The 19,099-nt window shown below is 35.6% G+C and overlaps 1 protein-coding gene across 1 annotated transcript in view; it reads right to left on the bottom strand.

Moving 5' to 3' along the window:
- The window catches only part of gypc (glycophorin C (Gerbich blood group)), a 42,970-nt gene extending 29,882 nt beyond the window's left edge, over window positions 1-13,088 (bottom strand). The window contains exons 1-2 of the mRNA XM_073846017.1: window positions 12,886-13,088; window positions 6,822-6,971 (exon numbers count right to left, since the gene is read on the bottom strand). Of these exons, the coding sequence (XP_073702118.1) occupies window positions 6,822-6,900 (79 nt within the window). The 5' untranslated portion in view covers window positions 6,901-6,971; window positions 12,886-13,088. The remainder of the gene's footprint in view (window positions 1-6,821; window positions 6,972-12,885) is intronic.
- Window positions 13,089-19,099: the final 6,011 nt, after the last annotated feature.

Genomic DNA, 19,099 nt, shown 5'->3' with positions numbered 1-19,099 from the left:
GGGGTACTGTCAGCAACACATCCGGACCGTCAGGTTCCATCACCACGCCCACTCGTTCCCAATCACCAGCCTTCTGATCTCCTGCACCTGCCGCTCCTCATTAACTCCCCTCTATAAATACACAGCACATTCACTCTCACGCCGTCAGATCTACTCGATAGACACTGGACTCAAACCTGCTATCCTGCCAAAACCAACCTACCTGCCTGCCATTCTATTTGTCCTTGAGTTAAGTTTCATCCTGCCTTCTGTTTATTTTGTTTTCTTCATTATGATGTTATCTGTGTTCTGAATGTTACCCTTCTGATTTTGAGTTTGATTATTAAAAGTACCTTTAAGTTCACCCACCTCTCTCTCTCCTTCCTCCGAGCCTGACACTTCTAAGAAGTTTATCATCTGTATATTCTGGTTCAAATACGTAAGGCTGGGAAAAAATTTCAGACATGTTTACGAACAACACGCATGCCTCATGGTGCACTTGTTAACACGCGGCGAAGACTGACACGAAAATACAAAAAGTATTCTTGTACATGTAGCCTCATAACATTACAGTTGATCCATTTATGTCACATTGAGTTAAAATTGTTCAATACCAAGAAAGGTAGTAAGGACATATCAATTGCTGTTTAGGATTAATTTGTGTTCTGAAGATGAACAAAGGTTTTACGAGTTTGGAGCGACATGACGTTGAATGATTTCTTACTGAATTTTCATTTTGTGTAAACTATCCCTTTAAAACGTATTAATGAATGACTAATGATGTCATTGCGTCTATCCCAAATACAATCTGTAAAGAGAAACCAATATTCTGTTATCAGCTTACTAACTTCCTTCTGCTGCTGTGGGCTCATCATGACCACAGCACTGAGTTCAAGCTCACTTGTTTTGGGGCTAGTCATAAGATTCTGAATATACACACAGCACACACACACACACACACACACACACACACACACACACACACACACACACACACACACACACACACACACACACACACACACACAGTCCTGTGGGAGTCTCAGTTAAAGAGCTCTTCACTATTCCCCTCTCTCTGCTTTTCTGCAACTGATTTCCTCAAACAATCTGGTGTTTCTCTCCATCTCTTTCTTTCCTCCATGGCCTGAGGTCACATCTGCCTGGGATTTGAGGCTCAAGTGGTAACCGTTCCTATCTCACCCAACCATATGTCATGCATCTCGCCTCGAAAGAATACTTCTCCCTTTCTCCTCTCTACCACACTCTTAGATTCCCTCATTCAAGCTGAGAGTCAATGACTCTCTGAGAGAGAAAGCCTTTTCAATGAGTTTACTAATGGGCATGTGCTCTCATGAGCCAGTCAAGTGACTGCAGGCCCACTGAGGTTGATTATAGACAGCTGGTTGAGAACAGTGCCTGTTTCTGTCAGTAATAACTTAAAGGGCCTGCTGTTGATTCTCCAACATTCCTGTGGACAGACATACACATTTCACAAACAAGAAACTGAAAAATATTGCAGCAAAGAAACAAACCGTTTTTAACTGATCATTATCTAATGATGTAAAGCTTGTTCAAAAGACTGAATAACAATAGAAAGCAGATTAAACTTACTGCACTGCATCAGTGTTTTATTTAGAGAAAATCAAAATATTATAGCCGGACAACTTTTTTTTTCCAGGTTTTTACATAGAGCAAGCAGTTACATACAGTAACCTCTGCTCGTCCATTACAGCTACAAATACAGATGTGCCCTTCATTTAACAGTTCCCAATTAAAAACAATGTCATGGCGTAAGTGTCAGTGCAAGGTGAATGCACATGCAGCTGTTGTACTGCAGCGGGATACAGACCAACAAGCGTTTTGTTTGCTATTTCCATCACAAACTGGGGGAACTTGGATGTGCTTTCAGAACAGAAGATAAATCAACATTTTGGCTTGGTGTTTTGTTCCTCTGAGGAACACATACACACACTCACTCACTCAGTGTTTGTCCTGTAGCTGGAAAATATCTACAACCCCTCTGGTTCCAACTTTGTTTCATCCTGCTCCATGAACAAAGCAAAGTCTTGTCCTATTTCCCTTATTTGTTCTCTCACTTCTCTCAACCTAGCTTCTCCCTCCAGTGTTTGAGCCATCTTCTTACTGTTTGAACAACGCGTTTTCACTCCCAACTCGTCATATATTGACACTTGGTCAGGACCCTTTGGCTTTGCTTTTCGACGTACAGGGTACTCCATTGCTTTCAAGATGAATTTAATGGTTTGCATGCATTTGTAAAACAAGACATTATTTTATATAAATTTATACTTTCATAGATATTTTGGAGCACCTCCCTGTTTAAAAAAAAACAGCATATGCTGGTTAGGTATGTTTTGATGCTGGTTTAAGCTGGTCCTTTGCTGGTTTATGCTGGTCCTTGACCAGCACATGACCAGCTAAGGACCAGCATAAACCAGCATCAAAACATACCTAACGAGCATCCCAGCATCAAAACTACCTAACCAGCATATGCTGTTTTTTCACCAGGGCTAACTCCACCCCTACTTTAAATTTACCCACTTTTGAACAATATAAAACACTTACATTGCAAATAATAGTACAGTCATAGGTATTTATTGCGAAAACCTACCTGATCTCATGACGAAAATGTACCTGTGGGAACTTTTTTCGCAAGACAAAAACTACAGTTTCCAACAGAAATGAACACTAGAGTCGGAAAAACAGCAAGCACTTGGAATCGTTTTCGTGCACAGTTATGATAACAGCTCCATATGTTTCACTTTCCGGACATAAGCTTGCTCTGTAGCTCAGCCGGCATGGAATTGGACTTAGGATGCAGAATCCTTGGGTACAAATCCCATGAAAAACATGACTCACAATAAAAGAGCTGAAAGATGAGAGATCTAAAAACTTACTTAAGTGTAATGCAGATGGTATGTTATTTTCAAACATCACAGAGCATTAGAGTTATAGCGCCACTCAACAGACATTATAAGTCAGAACTGCCGTGACACCTGCAAAACCAACGACAAAAAAACGTACCATATGTATGTTCATCTGTTCCGGGGGGAAAAAAGAACACTCTTTTAGTGCCACTCAGTGGACATTTCGCATCAAATATGTCACGAAACTTACATGGCGGTACATATTTCATGTCTTGCAAATAAAGTTCCCACAGGTATTGTCATGAGATTAGGTTGACAAAAACTGACCATAAAAAGTCTTCTAAAGCCTTACCATATCTTTATGTGAATAACAGAGTAAAACATAATGCTTTAATCACTGAAAATGATCCTGCTCCTTTAAAACACTTAAATCTCATTCAGTAAGATACTCCCGAACATTAGCATGAAGCAATCGGTCACGAGACACACAAGAGCCAATGGCATTTCACAACCAAATCTAGCTTAAAGGGATAGTTTACCCAAAAATGAACATTTGATGTTTATCTGCTTACCCCCAGGACATCCAAGATGTAGGAGACTTTGTTTCTTCAGTAGAACACAAACAGAGATTTTTAACTCAAACCGTTGCAGTTTGTTAGTTATTTAATAGCAGTGAATGGGCACCAAACCTTTTAATGTAAAAAAAAAAAAAACATGCACAGACAAATCCAAATTACACCCTGCGGCTCGTGGCGATACATTGATGTCCCAAGACACGAAACGATTGTTTTTTGCAAGAAACTGAACATTATTTATATAATTATTTACCTCTGATACACAGCAATATCCAACTGTCCTAGGCACGTGCTCAGCATCCGGCGTGTCACCTGTGTACGCGCTCTGGCGTAATATACTCAAGGTAAATAATGATATAAATACTGTTCAGTTTCTCACAAAAACCGATCGTTTCATGTCTTAGGACATCAATGTATTGTCACGAGCTGCAGGGTGTAGTTTGAATGTTTTTTTTTTTTTTTTTTACTTTAAAAGGTTTGGTGCCCATTCACTGCCATTAAATGACTAACAGACTGCAACGGTTTGAGTTGAGTTGAAATCTTCGTTTGTCTTCTACTGAAGAAACAAAGTCACCTACATCTTGGATGCCCTGGGGGTAAGCAGGTAAACATCAAATTTTAATTTTTGGGTGAACTATCCCTTTAACACTTCTTCTAGTGGCAATTTTTGAATTTGTGCACAGACTGCAAACAGAATCTGACCTTTACAGTGGATGGAGAGGGTGATTGCATTTATTCCTCTCACAAATCAATAAATTTTCTTCTCGGAAGACTTGGAATAATAATACTTTTTGATTAAATTGTGACCGTAGTTGTATCTGCCTGTTATATCCTGTGTTTTATATTGATACATCATTAGGTTTAGGAAGTAGGAGTTGGTTTACGTGCTCATAAATATGACGAGCTGGGAGTGAGAATGTGTTGGTTTGCGATCAGGATTGTATTACCCTCATCCGGCTTCACAGACACTGCTTATGCCCCCTTTGAATGTTTATTTAAACTCACCACTATGCCAACACACAACAGGTGATGACCTGCTGGCTTCTTTGAAAACTGATCCTAAGCCTGTGATCTAAAATGCAACCTTGAAACTGGTCACCGATCTGTGCCTTGACTTCATCAAAATGCACACAGCATCTTTTAAAATGACAAAAAAGAAAAACAGAGAAGTATATTGCAAGATGTTAAGGATAATGACAAACAGCATTGCCATTACTTTTAGCACAAACATTTTTCCTGAGGCTGTCATGAATCCATTTTTAATAGCCACTTGTTTGTTTCTTCTTTTTAGTCACTTTCGAAGTACAATAAAAAGTCAGTATTTCTTCCTTTGTGTTTTTAAGCTCTTTTGAGTCTCAGTTTTCATTATTTTAAGAGCTGCATATAATCAAATCAAAAGAAAGAAAGATGCAGAGTGAAAGCAATAGTTCACAAAAAAAAAAAAAAAACTGTAATTGATTTCTCACCCTTGTGTCATTTCAGACCCGTAAGACCTTCGTTCATCTTTAGAACACAAACTAAGATCTTTTTGATGAAATCCGAGAGCTTTCTGACCCTGCAAAGACAGCAACGCAACAACCACGTTCAAGGCCCAGAAAGGTTGTAAGGACATCAATAAAATAGTCAATGTGACGTCAGTGGTTCAACCTTCATTTTATGAAGCGACGAGAATACTTTTTGTGTCTAAAAAAAAACAAAAATAATGACTTTATTCAACAATTTTTTCTCTTCTGTGTCATAAAGCTCTCAGATTTCATTAAATATCTTAATTTGTATTTTAAAGATGAATGAAGGTCTTAAGGGTTTGGAGCGACATGAGGTTAAGTAATAATTAACAGAATTCTCATTTTTATTCAATTCTCATATTTCTTTAATTTCCCCAAGACTTTTGGGAAAATACTTTGTGGATTGATGAGACAAAAGTTAAACTTTTTGGAAGGTGTGTGTCCCATTACATCTGGCGTAAAAGTAACACAGCATTTCAGAAAAAGAACATCATACCAACAGTAAAATATGGTAAAGCGAACTTGGGTTCTGCAGCAGGACAATGATCCAAAACACACCAGCAAATCCACCTCTGAATGGATGAAGAAAAACAAAATGAAGATTTTGGAGTGGCCTAGTCAAAGTCCTTACCTGAATCCTATTGAGATGCTGTGGCATGACCTTAAAGGCGGTTCATGCTCGAAAACCCTCCAATGTGGCTGAATTACAACTATTCTGCCAAGATGAGTTGGCCAAAATTCCTGCACAGCGCAGTTTTTAATTTTGTCTAACCCTGTTCAGAACATTATTCATATAGATGATAAAATATGATGCCCTTTTCAATTCCCTTTTGCATGTTTTACCTCATCCCTTTTTTAGCATCAAGTATTTCTAGACACTAACTTGCCTCCTTTCTATGTAAATAATTAGCCTCATTACAGTTACACCTCATTCACAAAATTTGCAAGATCACAGTAGTCTGCTGCAGCCCCCATAACCAATTTCACCGTGCACAGTAAACTCAGCACTAATTTTTTGGGGGTGTGTTTTCATTGCTTTCTGATTTGCATAATTCTCTTGGGTGCTGAAACAATGTAAACAACATGTGTAAACAAAGGACGCTATCAGCTGGCACAATTCATTCATGGCGAATTATTCCCAAAGTGTACTAATACTGATTTCTGTTGATTATCAAGAGCCTTGCTGTATTTTGACTCTCATGTGCTTGTTATGCTGTCAGCTATGTTTTCACAGCTGGCTGTTCCTGATCTAGTAAACATATTTCATATCTCACATTCAGAGCTGTAACACACCACCGTCACCCACTGTCAAACAGATCTCTGATATGCCAGCAGGTCGAAATCTAGTATAACACAACAGTTTTGGAAACAACCAAAGTTGCACAAAAGCTTTCACTAAAGCTATACCACACATACTATTGATATTTAGAAAAATAAATACAAGCAATGCATTAAACTGACCAAACCTTACTGTATCACATCACAGTACACACAAAAATATTAATCAGCACAACTGTACTCAACACTGATAATACGAAATCTTTCTTGAGCACCAAATCTGTCAAATGATTTAAATTATATTCAGACTAGAGTAATGAAATATATAATGAGTGGAAAATTTACACTATGATCATATATTATATCTTACAAAAATATCACACACAGAAACCACACATGCTATGCTATGCCACTGTCCACACACACAAACCACACATCCTTATTTCTGTTCCACATGGTGTGTGAAATTCAGAGCAGTCTGCTCTTCTAAATGTCACCAATCCACATCCAAACACACCCATTTGATAACGCTGCACTTTGTTGTCGCAGCTTGGGTTGACACTCATTCAGTATAGTGCACAAAACCACAAAATACTTACGAATAGATATGGGTGATGTGTCAGATTTGCTTTCAGTAGGGGTTACGCTACGTTCTGTGGAGTTGGCCATTACAGACATGTGAAGGAATATTTGGCAGTGAGATTGAGGGGGACAGCTGTGGGAGAGTGTTCTCAGGGATGATGAGACGTCTGTAGAAAGAGAGAGAGGGCAATTGCTTCACTCCAATGTGCTCTCAGGGAAACAGAGTGAGGAAATAGCAGGAGAGTGTCGTTTACGGTCAAAGATAACGCACATAACTGATTACATCATCCAAATCCCAATGTGAATACTGAATAATATTTGCACATAGCTTTCTAATGTTAACCATTATTTACACAAGCTGCACTGCATGTTTAGATTATCATTAAGACTTCATTTGGCATGTTTATTTAGCAGGTTTTACTTTTACTTAGCTGCAGGTGATTTCAGGTCAAATGTGTCTCTACAATGTAAACAAAACACAAAGTTCTTTCCTATTAGACCATATAAAGAAAATGTGACAAAAAGGCAGCAAGGTGCCACATCTCTAGCCAGCAATGTTGATCTGAGGCTTGTGTGGCTTTCTAGCTATTTTATGCATCTATGTTATGAAGGTTCTTCAAATTTCTGGAAAAAGCTCTGTTTTGTGACACAGCAGGGGGTTGATCACTTAAAGTAATTTAAATGGACAAATCAGAGGTTCATTTTACATTTTACAACTGCAAATTGCAATCATTATTTTACATGTGCATTACAGTAAATCAGTAAAGTTAATCTGTGCTTTTTAAAACGGATGCATGAACCTACCGTCTTGCAGATGTCAGTGAGTCAGTGGTGGACAGTGACTCACCACCCCCACAGTTCTCTGTTGGTTATTGGTTTTAGTGCTGCACTTGTACTGCACTATGTGACTGTTCACCCCTCTCACTGAAAACAAATTGGGTCCTGGCAAATTAATCCAGGTAGTGTGGGAGACATGAAGAATGAACAATACATTTACAGCATCTAGTCTTAATTTATGTTAATTTCAGCATTTACTAATGCATTATTAAAATCACAAGTTGTGTTTGTTCACATTAGTTAATGCACAGTGAGTACACCCCTCACATTTCAGCAGCCATTGTAGTATATCTTCTCAAGGGACAATACTATAGAATTAAAACTTGGATATATTTTATAGTAGTCAATGTGCAGCTTGTATAGCAATATAGGTTTACTGTCCTCTGAAAATAACTCAGCATACAGCCATTATTGTCAAAATAGCTGGCAACAAAAGTGAGTACACCCTGTGATAACAGCAGTATGTTGTTTAACCATGCAAAGCCAAATGTCCTATTCATCATGTTTATGTTTTTGTCTGCTTGACAGGACCATACAAAGTTGTGTAACTTTTATTAGAGCAGTTAAAATTAGATGCTTTAAGTACAATTCTCTCATACTGACCACTTGATGTTTAACATGGCATCTCATGGCAAAGAACTCCTTGAGGATTTGAGAATTACAATTGTTGCTCTCCACAAAGAGACAACCTGTCCAAGAACATGAGATTACCGGAACCATGCCCTGTGGTAGGATGAGACTATAAGATAAACTTGTTTGGCTCAGATGGTGTCCAGCATGTGTGGTGATGCCCTGGTGAGGAGTACCAAGAAAATTGTGTCTTGCCTACAGTCAAGCATGGTGGTAGTAGCATCATAGTCTGGGGCTGCATGAGTGCTGCTGGTACTGAAGAACTTTAGTTCATTGAGGGAAACATGGATTCCATTATTACTGTACATTCTGAAGCAGAACATGATGCCTTCCCTCCAGAAACAGCAGTTTTCCAACATGATAACGATCCCAAACACACCACCAAGATGACAACCAGACCTGAACCCTATTAAGTACCTGAGGGGCATCCTGAAGCATAAGGTGGAGAAACACCATGTGTCTAACATCCAGCAGCTTTCATTTCTATAGTATTGTCCCTTGAGAATATATACTAAAATGGTTGCTGAAATGTGAGGGGTGTATATTGTGACATACTGTATATTGATATAGTAGTTTTTGCGCTAAATAAGGTATTAATGATATCAAAAAAGTCCCTTGTTCAAAAAATAAAAAAAATCCCTTGTTTTTAAACAGAAATGCTTATAAACACGTGCAAATGATAAGTTTTCGTGACCAATTTGTTTAAAAACGTGAATTCGATTTATTCAGTAAACACCACTGTGTTGATCAGAGATGCACAACAGATCATTGGCGAAATTATTGACAATGTGTCAGTCTTCATTTTTGTTCTTTTTACCAGCCAATGATGATTCTGAAAGAAAAGTGTTTGTTATAGTAACACATGCAACTTTCACAACTTTCATCTGACTGACAGAACCGTGCTTGTATTTCAGCATTGCTGTTAATGTTATGGTTATTTTAGCAAATAGTTTGCTTCGTAAATACAGTTTAACAGCATTAAGTTGAAGAGGGTAAACATTTTAGGGGCTGCCAAAATTAAATTTTATACTTAGTCAGAGCTATAGAAATGCGTTTTAATATTTACAAGTAAATTTCCATTTTATTCGTAGGCTACTTTCTATCCAACCCCCCTACATCTAGTTTTGACGTCTATCAGGGGGAGCACACCTTCTGTATGTGGAAGGATCCTTGCTGTCTATGGTGGGTCATAGAACTTTCGGATTGCATCAAAATTATCTTAATTTTTGTTCTGAAGATAAATGAAGGTCTTATGGGTTTGGAACGACATGAGGGTGAGTAATTCATTTTATTTAATTTTATTTAATACATTTTGATTTCTGGGTGAACTAACCCTTTAACTAATGTGACACCTTATTGTAATCAAAAGTGTTACCAAAAAATCTTACTGACCCTTAACTTTTAAACGATAGTGTACCATAGTGTGACTATGTAAAAATATAAACAGGTCTGATGATATAGCAACTGAAATATTCAGAATTTGAGCTGAATTGAGAGCTTATGAATCAGAATCAAATTAGAAAGTCATTGGCTTTACCCAGCTGGTCAGCTCTAAACGATACATTTAGGAGCTCTGCTTAGGTTCTGTCAGCTGTAGATCTGATACGTTGATGTGTATACAATATGCTGTGTGCCACATTCGATTAAACTCCACAGGCCTTATTTAGCCTTTGTTGACTTTTCTGGCAGTTACTAAACAAGGGAAGAGGCCTTTAAAGACCCTGGGCCTTATCACTCCCAGTGAAACAAAGGAAACACTCACAGTATTTCCTTCTCTCTTTAGCATGCAGTGTCCACTCCCTGTACTTCCTTCCTGAAATCTAGCAATGGATTTATTTTATTTTTCATATATCAAAAATATCACACATTGACATTCTTATGTTTTTAGTTTGCAATATTTGCAGGACAAGAGTGCTAGAAACTTTTTGCAGTTTGGATGTTGTTATTTTTTAAAGATGGGTTTGGCAAGGCAACTAATTTATAAGCTTGTTTGACTCTATGAAGTTGTGTCAATGTTTATGCCTGCAGCTGAAGGAGGAGCTCTCATAAATGTTATATGTGATGATTGAAAACAAGTTCTCACTCTCACACTTTAATTTAACATCACTTTTATGTACTTCCCTCAACACCGCTCAGCGCTAGAATAAAGCAATTTTAGCTTGTTTTAATTTTAGCTCTCTATTATTCAAAAACAGCACTGTTCATGTCAGCTGTGCTCAAATATAAGCTTTTGTGTACCAGCATGACTGGCTTTTATTCTAATATTTACACTTGACAATTTCATACAAGCCTCAGGCAACAGGACATAGTAGTCCCTGCATGAATAGCAAAGCAATTTCAATCTAACTGTTTAAAGGTCAGTTACCCGTTTTTTCAGTATCACACGTCTGTGTCTATAATACTATAATATGTATTGACAGATTCAAGCACAAATTCAAAAGAAAATGGTTTCTTATGATCTCAAAACCCTAAGATTACTTTATATAAATAGTGTCTACATATAAATGTCCTTACAAAACTAAGATATTGGATTGGATAGTGAGGAAAAAGCAGCCAACAGGTGCCTAACATACATGTAAAGAAGTCAAGACAATCTTAAAGCATCCCAGATATACTATAAAAAATAAAGGTTCATTATTGACATCGATGGTTCCAAGAAGAACCTTTAAATTGCAGAAAAGGTTCTTTATAGTCGAAAAATGGTTATTTTAAGAACTGTTCATTGAAAGTTCTTTGGGGAACCAAAAATGGTTCTTCTATGGCATCACTGCAAAAACACCCTTTTGGAACCGTTATTTTTAAGAGTGTAGCACCTCAGGAAACTGGTTACCAGAATGACCAGAGTGTGCCAAATCAAGGCAAAAGGTGGCAACTTTAAAGAAGATAATATATACAGTATACTGCTGTTCAAATGTTTTGGATCAGTAAGATGTGTCATTTTTTTCTTCAAATAAATCCCTTCTGCACATTAAGGCTGCATTTATTTGATTAAAAATACAGAAAAAAAAACAGTAATATTGTGAAATATTATTGAAATTTAATACAATGGTTTTCTATTTTAATATACTTTAAAATATAATTTATTTATGTGATGCAAAGTTGAATTTTCAGCATCATTACTCCAGTCCAGTCACATGATCTTTCAAAAATCATTCTAATATGTTGGAATCAGTTGTGATGCTTTTTATTTTTTGGAACCTGTAAAACGTTTTTACCATATTCAACTTAAAAACCTAAGTTCAGAAGCTGCCTTAAAATTTAAGTTAAATCAACTTAAAACTACAAGTCATTTTAACTTATTACAATACAAATGAGTTGATTTAACTTGTGAGTTTAAATGACTTAAGCTGACTCAACTTAAAATTTTAAGGCAGCTACTAAACTTAAGTTGAAACTGGTTAAAACTTTTTACAGTGCATGTGATACTTTTTTATGATCCTTTGATTAATAAAAATCTGAAAAGAATAGCATTAATTTAAAATAGTTATTCTATTAAAATACAATATTCTAACAACAGTACTGTTCAAAACTTTAGGGTCAGTGTTTTTTAAGAAATTGATACTTTTATTCAACAAGGATGTTTTAAATTGATACAAAGTGATAGTAAAACTTATGTTCTTAGAAAAGATTTCTATTTTGAATAAATGCTGTTCTTTTGACATTTTTATTTATCAAAAAAATCCTGAAAAAAGCATCCCAGGTTCCAAAAAATATGAAGCATCACAACTGTTTTCAACATCGATAATAAATCCGCATATTAGAATGATTGAAGACTGGAGTAATGCTGCTGAAAATTTTGATTTGCATCACAGGAATAAATTACATTTTAAATACATTAAAATAGAAAAACGCTATTTTAAATTGCAATATTTCACTATATTACAGTCTGTATTTTTGATCACAAAAGGAATAATGAATAACATATAATGACAATTATATCATCTTTTACTCTATCTTATGTCATTGCAAATCTGTATGGCTTTCTTTTTTCTTAAGAACATAAAAGAAAATATTCCGTATTTCTTATGATTTATTATTATTTGTCCATACAATACAATGGTGTTTTCCAAATATATACTCATATTTTTCTAAAAAGAACATTATACAGGTTTGGATTGACAGGAGGTTTAGTAAATGATGACAGTTTTAATTTTTGTGTGAACTACCCTTTAAGATAAATATCATTCAAAGACTTGTCAACTATTTTTGAATAGGGAAAAAAATTAAATATTCTGTGCGGTTAGAGTATAATGGAGTACGTGTGCAGCTTAAATTAGCAGGGCAGATGTCACTTACAACTGTTTAGGGTTATTTGCTGACCTGGCATGTTTCATCTCTGTCACTCAACACGGTTAAACTACACAACCCTCTCTAGGACCAGACACTCTTTTAGATACGAATGAAAGCCACAGTTTTAGATATGAAGTTAAAATTTGTTCTGATGAGAGAAAAGCTGAGCAGATGTAAATAGTAGAAAAACTCTTGCACAGTTGAAGAACAGTACTCGTCACCATCTAAGAAAGTTGTGCTTCACAGCTTACATTTTAATCTGGAAAGCAGCACATTTTATGACAGCAAGCTTTAGTTTAAATACAGAACTGAAGTCTAACTCACCAACTTTTCCTCAACAGTGCAACAAGTTCTCCCACAGCCTGCAAGCTGTTCTCCTCTCCTTTTTTCTAGGAACAAAAATACTTCCTCTGGTCAGGCTGAGTTGTGTTTTCACTTTCTAACAGGATGGAAATAATATCATGATTCATAGCAGAGGTCTGTTTTTAGATCCGTTAACTTTAAATGTATAGCATGTGAACTTCCCCTTTCAGCCCACTCCACCCTTAACATACTGCATTACTAATGGTTTCTTGTGCTCGACCAATGGCTGGGCAGACTCCTCCTCTCTGAATAAAGCACAACTACACAGACTCCTCCTCTGGAATAACACACAGCTGTTGTCAGACTGAGCTCAGGGAAGGGAGGAAGGCTTGACTTGAAGGAGTAAAGACAGAGGCAGACAGCAATAGTTATGCAAGGGAAATTGTGCAATTGTGAAATATGCTGTTGTGAAATATTGCATTTTTTTCTGTTTGTGAATATTTTAGTACTAGTTACTAGTATTAAACTAGTATATCAGGTGATTAACCCTACACCATAACTTAACTGTCATTTGAAATGATTTAAGTTCACGATGCATAGAAGAACCTTTTTTGTCTAAATGGTTCCATAAAGAACCTTTAACATCTGAAGAACCTTTCTGTTTCACAAAAGGTTCTTTGTGGTGAAAGAAAGTTCTTCAGATTATAAAAAGGTAAGAAAGAGATATTCTTTAAAGAACCTTTGACTGAATAGTTCTTTGTGGAACCAAAAATGGTTCTTCTATGGCATTGCTGTAAAGAACATTTTAAAGCACCTTTATTTTTAAGAGTGTAATATTAAACATTGATGTTTTGATGATTGGTTGTCTAACTATTGTATCAGCTCTAAAGAAGGCAAGAAATCAAAAGCAGTGGATGAAGGACTAGACTAACTTCATGAATGCATCCAGTCACACCTGCTCATGTTCACGCCGACCAACTGCAATCTCACACCTAGAAAAATAAGATACAATTCATCAGACAGTGACTGTAGCACTAGCCATCTGTCCCTGGATCTACATGCAGGTTTTCCTGTATGTGTGAATTCAGGTGTGTTATCCTGCACAGCCATTTAAAATCACTGACTATGATTCTTTGTATAATAAATATTCAAAAAGCTGTTAGGTGCAGCAAGCAATTTGTAGTCAAATATAAATGTGCAAACACTGAAGTACAAATCTAAAATAATTGAATACAACAACTATCCCCACACTTAATCTCACAGATAAACTACTGCACATGTTTTTGCTACCGGTCCACACATACGAAAAAAGAAACTGTGATGAGTTTACTGAAGCTGCAGGAAAAGGAAATCATTAGAAACACTGATTGGCTGATGGTACCATAGGACACGTCCCAAACTCCTCACTACAGCAACTATACTGAGATTTGACATCAAAAACAGCAGGCAAAGGAAATCATGAGTGCATTTCATGTTTTGAAGAGCTCCTAAAAAATAATGTCATGAGTAAAATATTTACTAAAATGTAATTACATAGTGCCCTATGATTTCTGCAATGTGGAAAATGTGGACAGAATCGAATCCAGTCATAAAAATTTAGTTTATGCGGACTGTCATATTTGCCAAATTTTGGATTGATGAATTTAAAAAAGCAATTCAACACACTTAAATCAAAACGCAATATGGACTAATGTCTGTGAATATTAAGCCGCAAAAATACAAACCTCTGTGTGAATGTATACTAAAGCATGCGTGATGTTCGCTGTTTTTTCAGCCTCTGTGGTTGCAATATATGAGTGCATGAAGACATAAAAATAATCTCTGGAACGGCTCTAAGAGTCACTTCTTGAGCATTTTACCTTTTCTTTTGAGAAAAACTATTGTATATAGTTTATCATATACAAACAGAAACTTAAAGGAGTAGTTCACTTTCAGAACAAAAATTTACAGATAATGTACTCACCCCCTTGTCTTCCAAGATGTTCATGTCTTTCTTTCTTCAGTCGTAAAGAAATACTGTTTTTTAAGGAAAACATTTCAGGATTTCTCTCCATATAATAGACTTCTATGTTGCCTATGAGTTTGAACTTCCAAAATGCAGTTTAAATGCAGCTTCAAAGGGCTCTAAATGATCACAGCTGAGGAAGAAGTGTCTTATCTTGCGAAACGATCAGTTATTTTCTAAAAACATTTACAACTTATATACTTTTGAATCTCAAATGCTCGTCTAACCCATCGTTTTGCTAGATAAGCCCCTTCTTTCCTCGGCTGTGATTGTTTAGAGCCCTTTGAAGCTGCATTTTGGAAGTTCAAACTCGGGGGCACCATAGAAATCCATTATATGGAGAGAAATCCTGAAATGTTTTACTCAAAAAACATAATTTCCTTATGACTGAAGAAAGAAAGACATGAACATCTTGGATGACAAGGAGGTATGTACATTATCTGTAAATTTTTGTTCTGAAAGTGAACTAACCCGTCGCAATAAAAGTTTGGTTTAACTTGAAGAAACTGTGACAGAAATTACTTAATTTAGTGATAAATAATTATTTAAAGCATTATTTTTTAAGAAATATTTACCAGAAAAATTATTCACCAGAATTTATTTACCAGTAAAAATTTTAAATAAACAGTAAATTAATAGCATTTTTTTCTCATAAAAACAATTAATTAGAGATGCTTTTGATTATTAAAATTTAATGAAACCATTAAATTAGAATCTAGAAAATTAGTGGTAAAACTAAATTTGAGAAAATAAATGCTGTTAAATTGTGTTTCATGATTTTAATTAATCAGACATGTTGTTGGCTAATATATATTTTTTTAATTTAACCATTAAAATGCAGTCTAGCAAAATTAAATGGAAAAAAGTGAAAAAAATGGAATTTGGGAAAATATTAATTTTATAGGGCCCTAAATTACAGTTAGTACCTGCAGTTTGCATTTTGCTTAAGAAAATAATTTTTCAGAAATACTTGGCAACTTATGAACAGAATTGTGTGAAAACATCTGCCAGCAACTGGATCATAATAACCAGCTAAACCTTGACCCTGGGTGTGCATCACGTATTGATCACCACTACCTTTTTCACAGGAATCAAACCTTTCATTTAGCATAAATAAAGCAATTAATTTTAAATGTGATTATTTCGGCCATTTAAGCACGGTGTGACAATACATAATAAGGACTTTAATTATTCATCAAACTGCAACACCTAAAACATGCCAAGCAGTATGTTTAATTTAATACTATTAAATTAAATATATAGTATCCTACTGGCCATCCTTTGAAGGCGCCTGTGGCCTGAGATGCTGGTATAGACTCTAACCCCTGGTGACCCTGCAGAGGATAAAGTGGTTTGAAAATTGAAAGATATAATATCTTAATAACATGGTGTGATTAGTATAAATATTCATAAAGAAATAAATTGGTTTTCAATGCATTCTCTTCTTAAGGTTTACTCAAGAGTCTCAGTGCCGTTTTGATTGACTTTGAGATTGTGATGAATTCAAGTCAGAAGAGACTGGGATATTAATTGCTGTCATTTTCTTCCCTAAAAAATGAGGGGTGACTTGTGACTGCTGGATAGCACATATGCTGTGCAAACTGTTTTTCATTTCTGCCTTGCATGGACCAGATGCTGTCCCATTCTCTCCCTGAACTCCATCAATGACTTGAGAACATTATTTCTGCATACGGTGCTATCTTGAAGGGTGCCATATCGGTTTAAAGACATCTTAATTAATGATATCGTTCATTAGCACAGGAAAATCTAACACAGAATAAATTAGCCTGACTATGAAAACTTCCTGACATAAGCTATATGAAAGTATAGCTCACAACAAACAAACAAAGGGTTATGTCATTGTTGGGATATTTCAAGGTTGAACTGAAAAGTGGGCCCCTTTAAAAATACATCACATACACACACACACACAAACAAAAAGAAATCCTATAGCATGTTGTTCCAAAATGTGTATTATTTTTCTTGTGTCAACCATGAAAACAGATATTTAACCAATCTAGGCTCATTAGAAAAACCTGCCTGTGTCAACATTACTCAAAATTCAATTATGCTGCTTGCACTGTTTCAACACTTTCAAAGTGAAATGTCACTAAAGTGCCACTAAAAAGCAAGTTCAGTTGAACAGATGAATGTGAATCTGGCACCCTAAACCTAAATGACAGAGTAAAGAAAATGAAATGCATATGCTGACGCAACCTTGCTGTTTTAGCTTGCTTCTACAAGACTTTGAGCTCTTTTATCCTGGCTTGTGTTTCAAGGGACTCATAGCAGAGCACTCTGCATCGCAAACAGAGGTGTAAAATACTTGAGTAATTTTACTTGATTACTGTACTTAAGTATTATTTCTGGGGATTTGTACTTTACTCAAGTACAAATTAAACTGACTACTTGTATTTTACTTGATTACATTTCTGAAGAAAAAACAGTACTCTTTACTCCTTACAATTTTATTTCATCTTGAAAAGTACATTACATTTTTTTTTTATTCTTTTTTTATCCACATTAAATATGGTAAACAGAAGCTCAAACGTGCATGCCTGACGTGACAATCAATGATCAGTGTTTTCATGCATCAAGCACACACATTGCTACTTTAGTTACGACTTTTATCAGGTAAATGGCTGGCTTTAAATCTTCACCATCAAATCTAAGGAAGCATATTGACATGGCGAAATTGCGTTTTCCACCCAAAAAGTTTATTCATTATTCATTCTGTTTTTATAGAGCCATTAGCTGTGTAATATATTAGCTGAATGCACAACATTGAGTGCAAATAAAATCAGTGATAAGATTTAAATACAATTAATATTTTTGTACAAAAAATATTTATGTTACAAATCTCCAAAAAAAAGTATTTAAATAAACATTGTATGTTAAATTCATTGTAATTCATGTTTAGTCATGTTCTTACCAGATAGTGGATAGGTTGCATTTATAATATGTCATTATATGACACATTGAGTAGGAATTCATATTTTTAAATCTTAATAATTACATTATTTGCTCATTGATTAATCTAATTAGTCACAAATAATCAATTAAAAGATTAATTATCCTTTTAGACGGTGATGTTGAATAGACAACACAAAAAGTGGCCTTGCAAAAAGTTAATGTTTTATGTTTTAATTCTATGACTCGCCTCATTAATTCAACACATTCTTGTATTCTGTCTGGACTATGTTTCTAGCCCCTGCATCACATCTTGCTCTTCAAAAGGATAGTTTACCTAAAAGTGAAATTTCTCTCACTATTTACTGAACCTCTGTCCTCCCAGATGTTTATGACTTTCTTTCTTTAGATGAACACAAGCAAAGATTTTTAGTCCATATAATGCAAGGGGACAGGACCACTTCAGAAACCACCCAAAGTGAACACGACGGTCAAGATTAAAATATTAGTTCTTGTATTCTTCTTTGTTTCACTTGAGAAGACCCTGATTCATTAACAGGGGTTGCATAAATTACTGTCATTTTCACTTTATGTATAGTTTTTGAAGTGTCATTTTTGGATGTCCCATACACTTGTGTTAAGAGATGATTTTTCTAAAACACTTAGTTTGTGTTCATCTGATAAATGAAATGAGGGATGGCATGAGGGTGCAAGAATGGAATTTCCTTTTAGTTCCTTTTCTTTCTTTTTTTTTCGATGTGCTTCATTTTAATTGTTGTTCTTGCACTAGATATACGTGTTTAACCTGTGCCATTGCATTTTGTTTCGTTCTCTCCCTTTAACCATACGTCTGTATGTCTGACAGGAAAAAAAAGTACTTTTACTTTTTCACTACTTGAGTATAGTTTAAAGATGTACTTTTTTTTACTTTTACTCAAGTATGTTTTTGGCCAGATACTTGTACTTTTAATTGAGTGAAAGCTTCAGTGAGTATCTGTACTTTCATTTGAGTAAAATTTTTGAGTACTTTTTACACCTCTGATCACCTCTGAAAAGCTACATATGTGATGCAAACTGGTTAAATTAGTTTACATATTGTACACTATACTGCCCTACAAAGGCTAAGTGCAGTAACTACACCAACACTGAAACTGAGAAAAAATGCCTTTAAAGGAACACTCCACTTTTTTTGGAAATAGGCTCATTCTCCAACTCCCCCCGAGTTAATAAGTTGATTTTTACCGCTTTGAAATCCATTCAGCCGTTCTCTTGTTCTGGCGATATCACTTTTAGCATAGCTTAGCATAAATCATTGAATCC

Source organism: Garra rufa, chromosome 8 (genome assembly GCF_049309525.1).
Source record: "Garra rufa chromosome 8, GarRuf1.0, whole genome shotgun sequence".
NCBI classification, from domain to species: Eukaryota; Metazoa; Chordata; class Actinopteri; order Cypriniformes; family Cyprinidae; genus Garra; species Garra rufa.
This window is presented reverse-complemented; position numbering and strand designations above follow the sequence as displayed.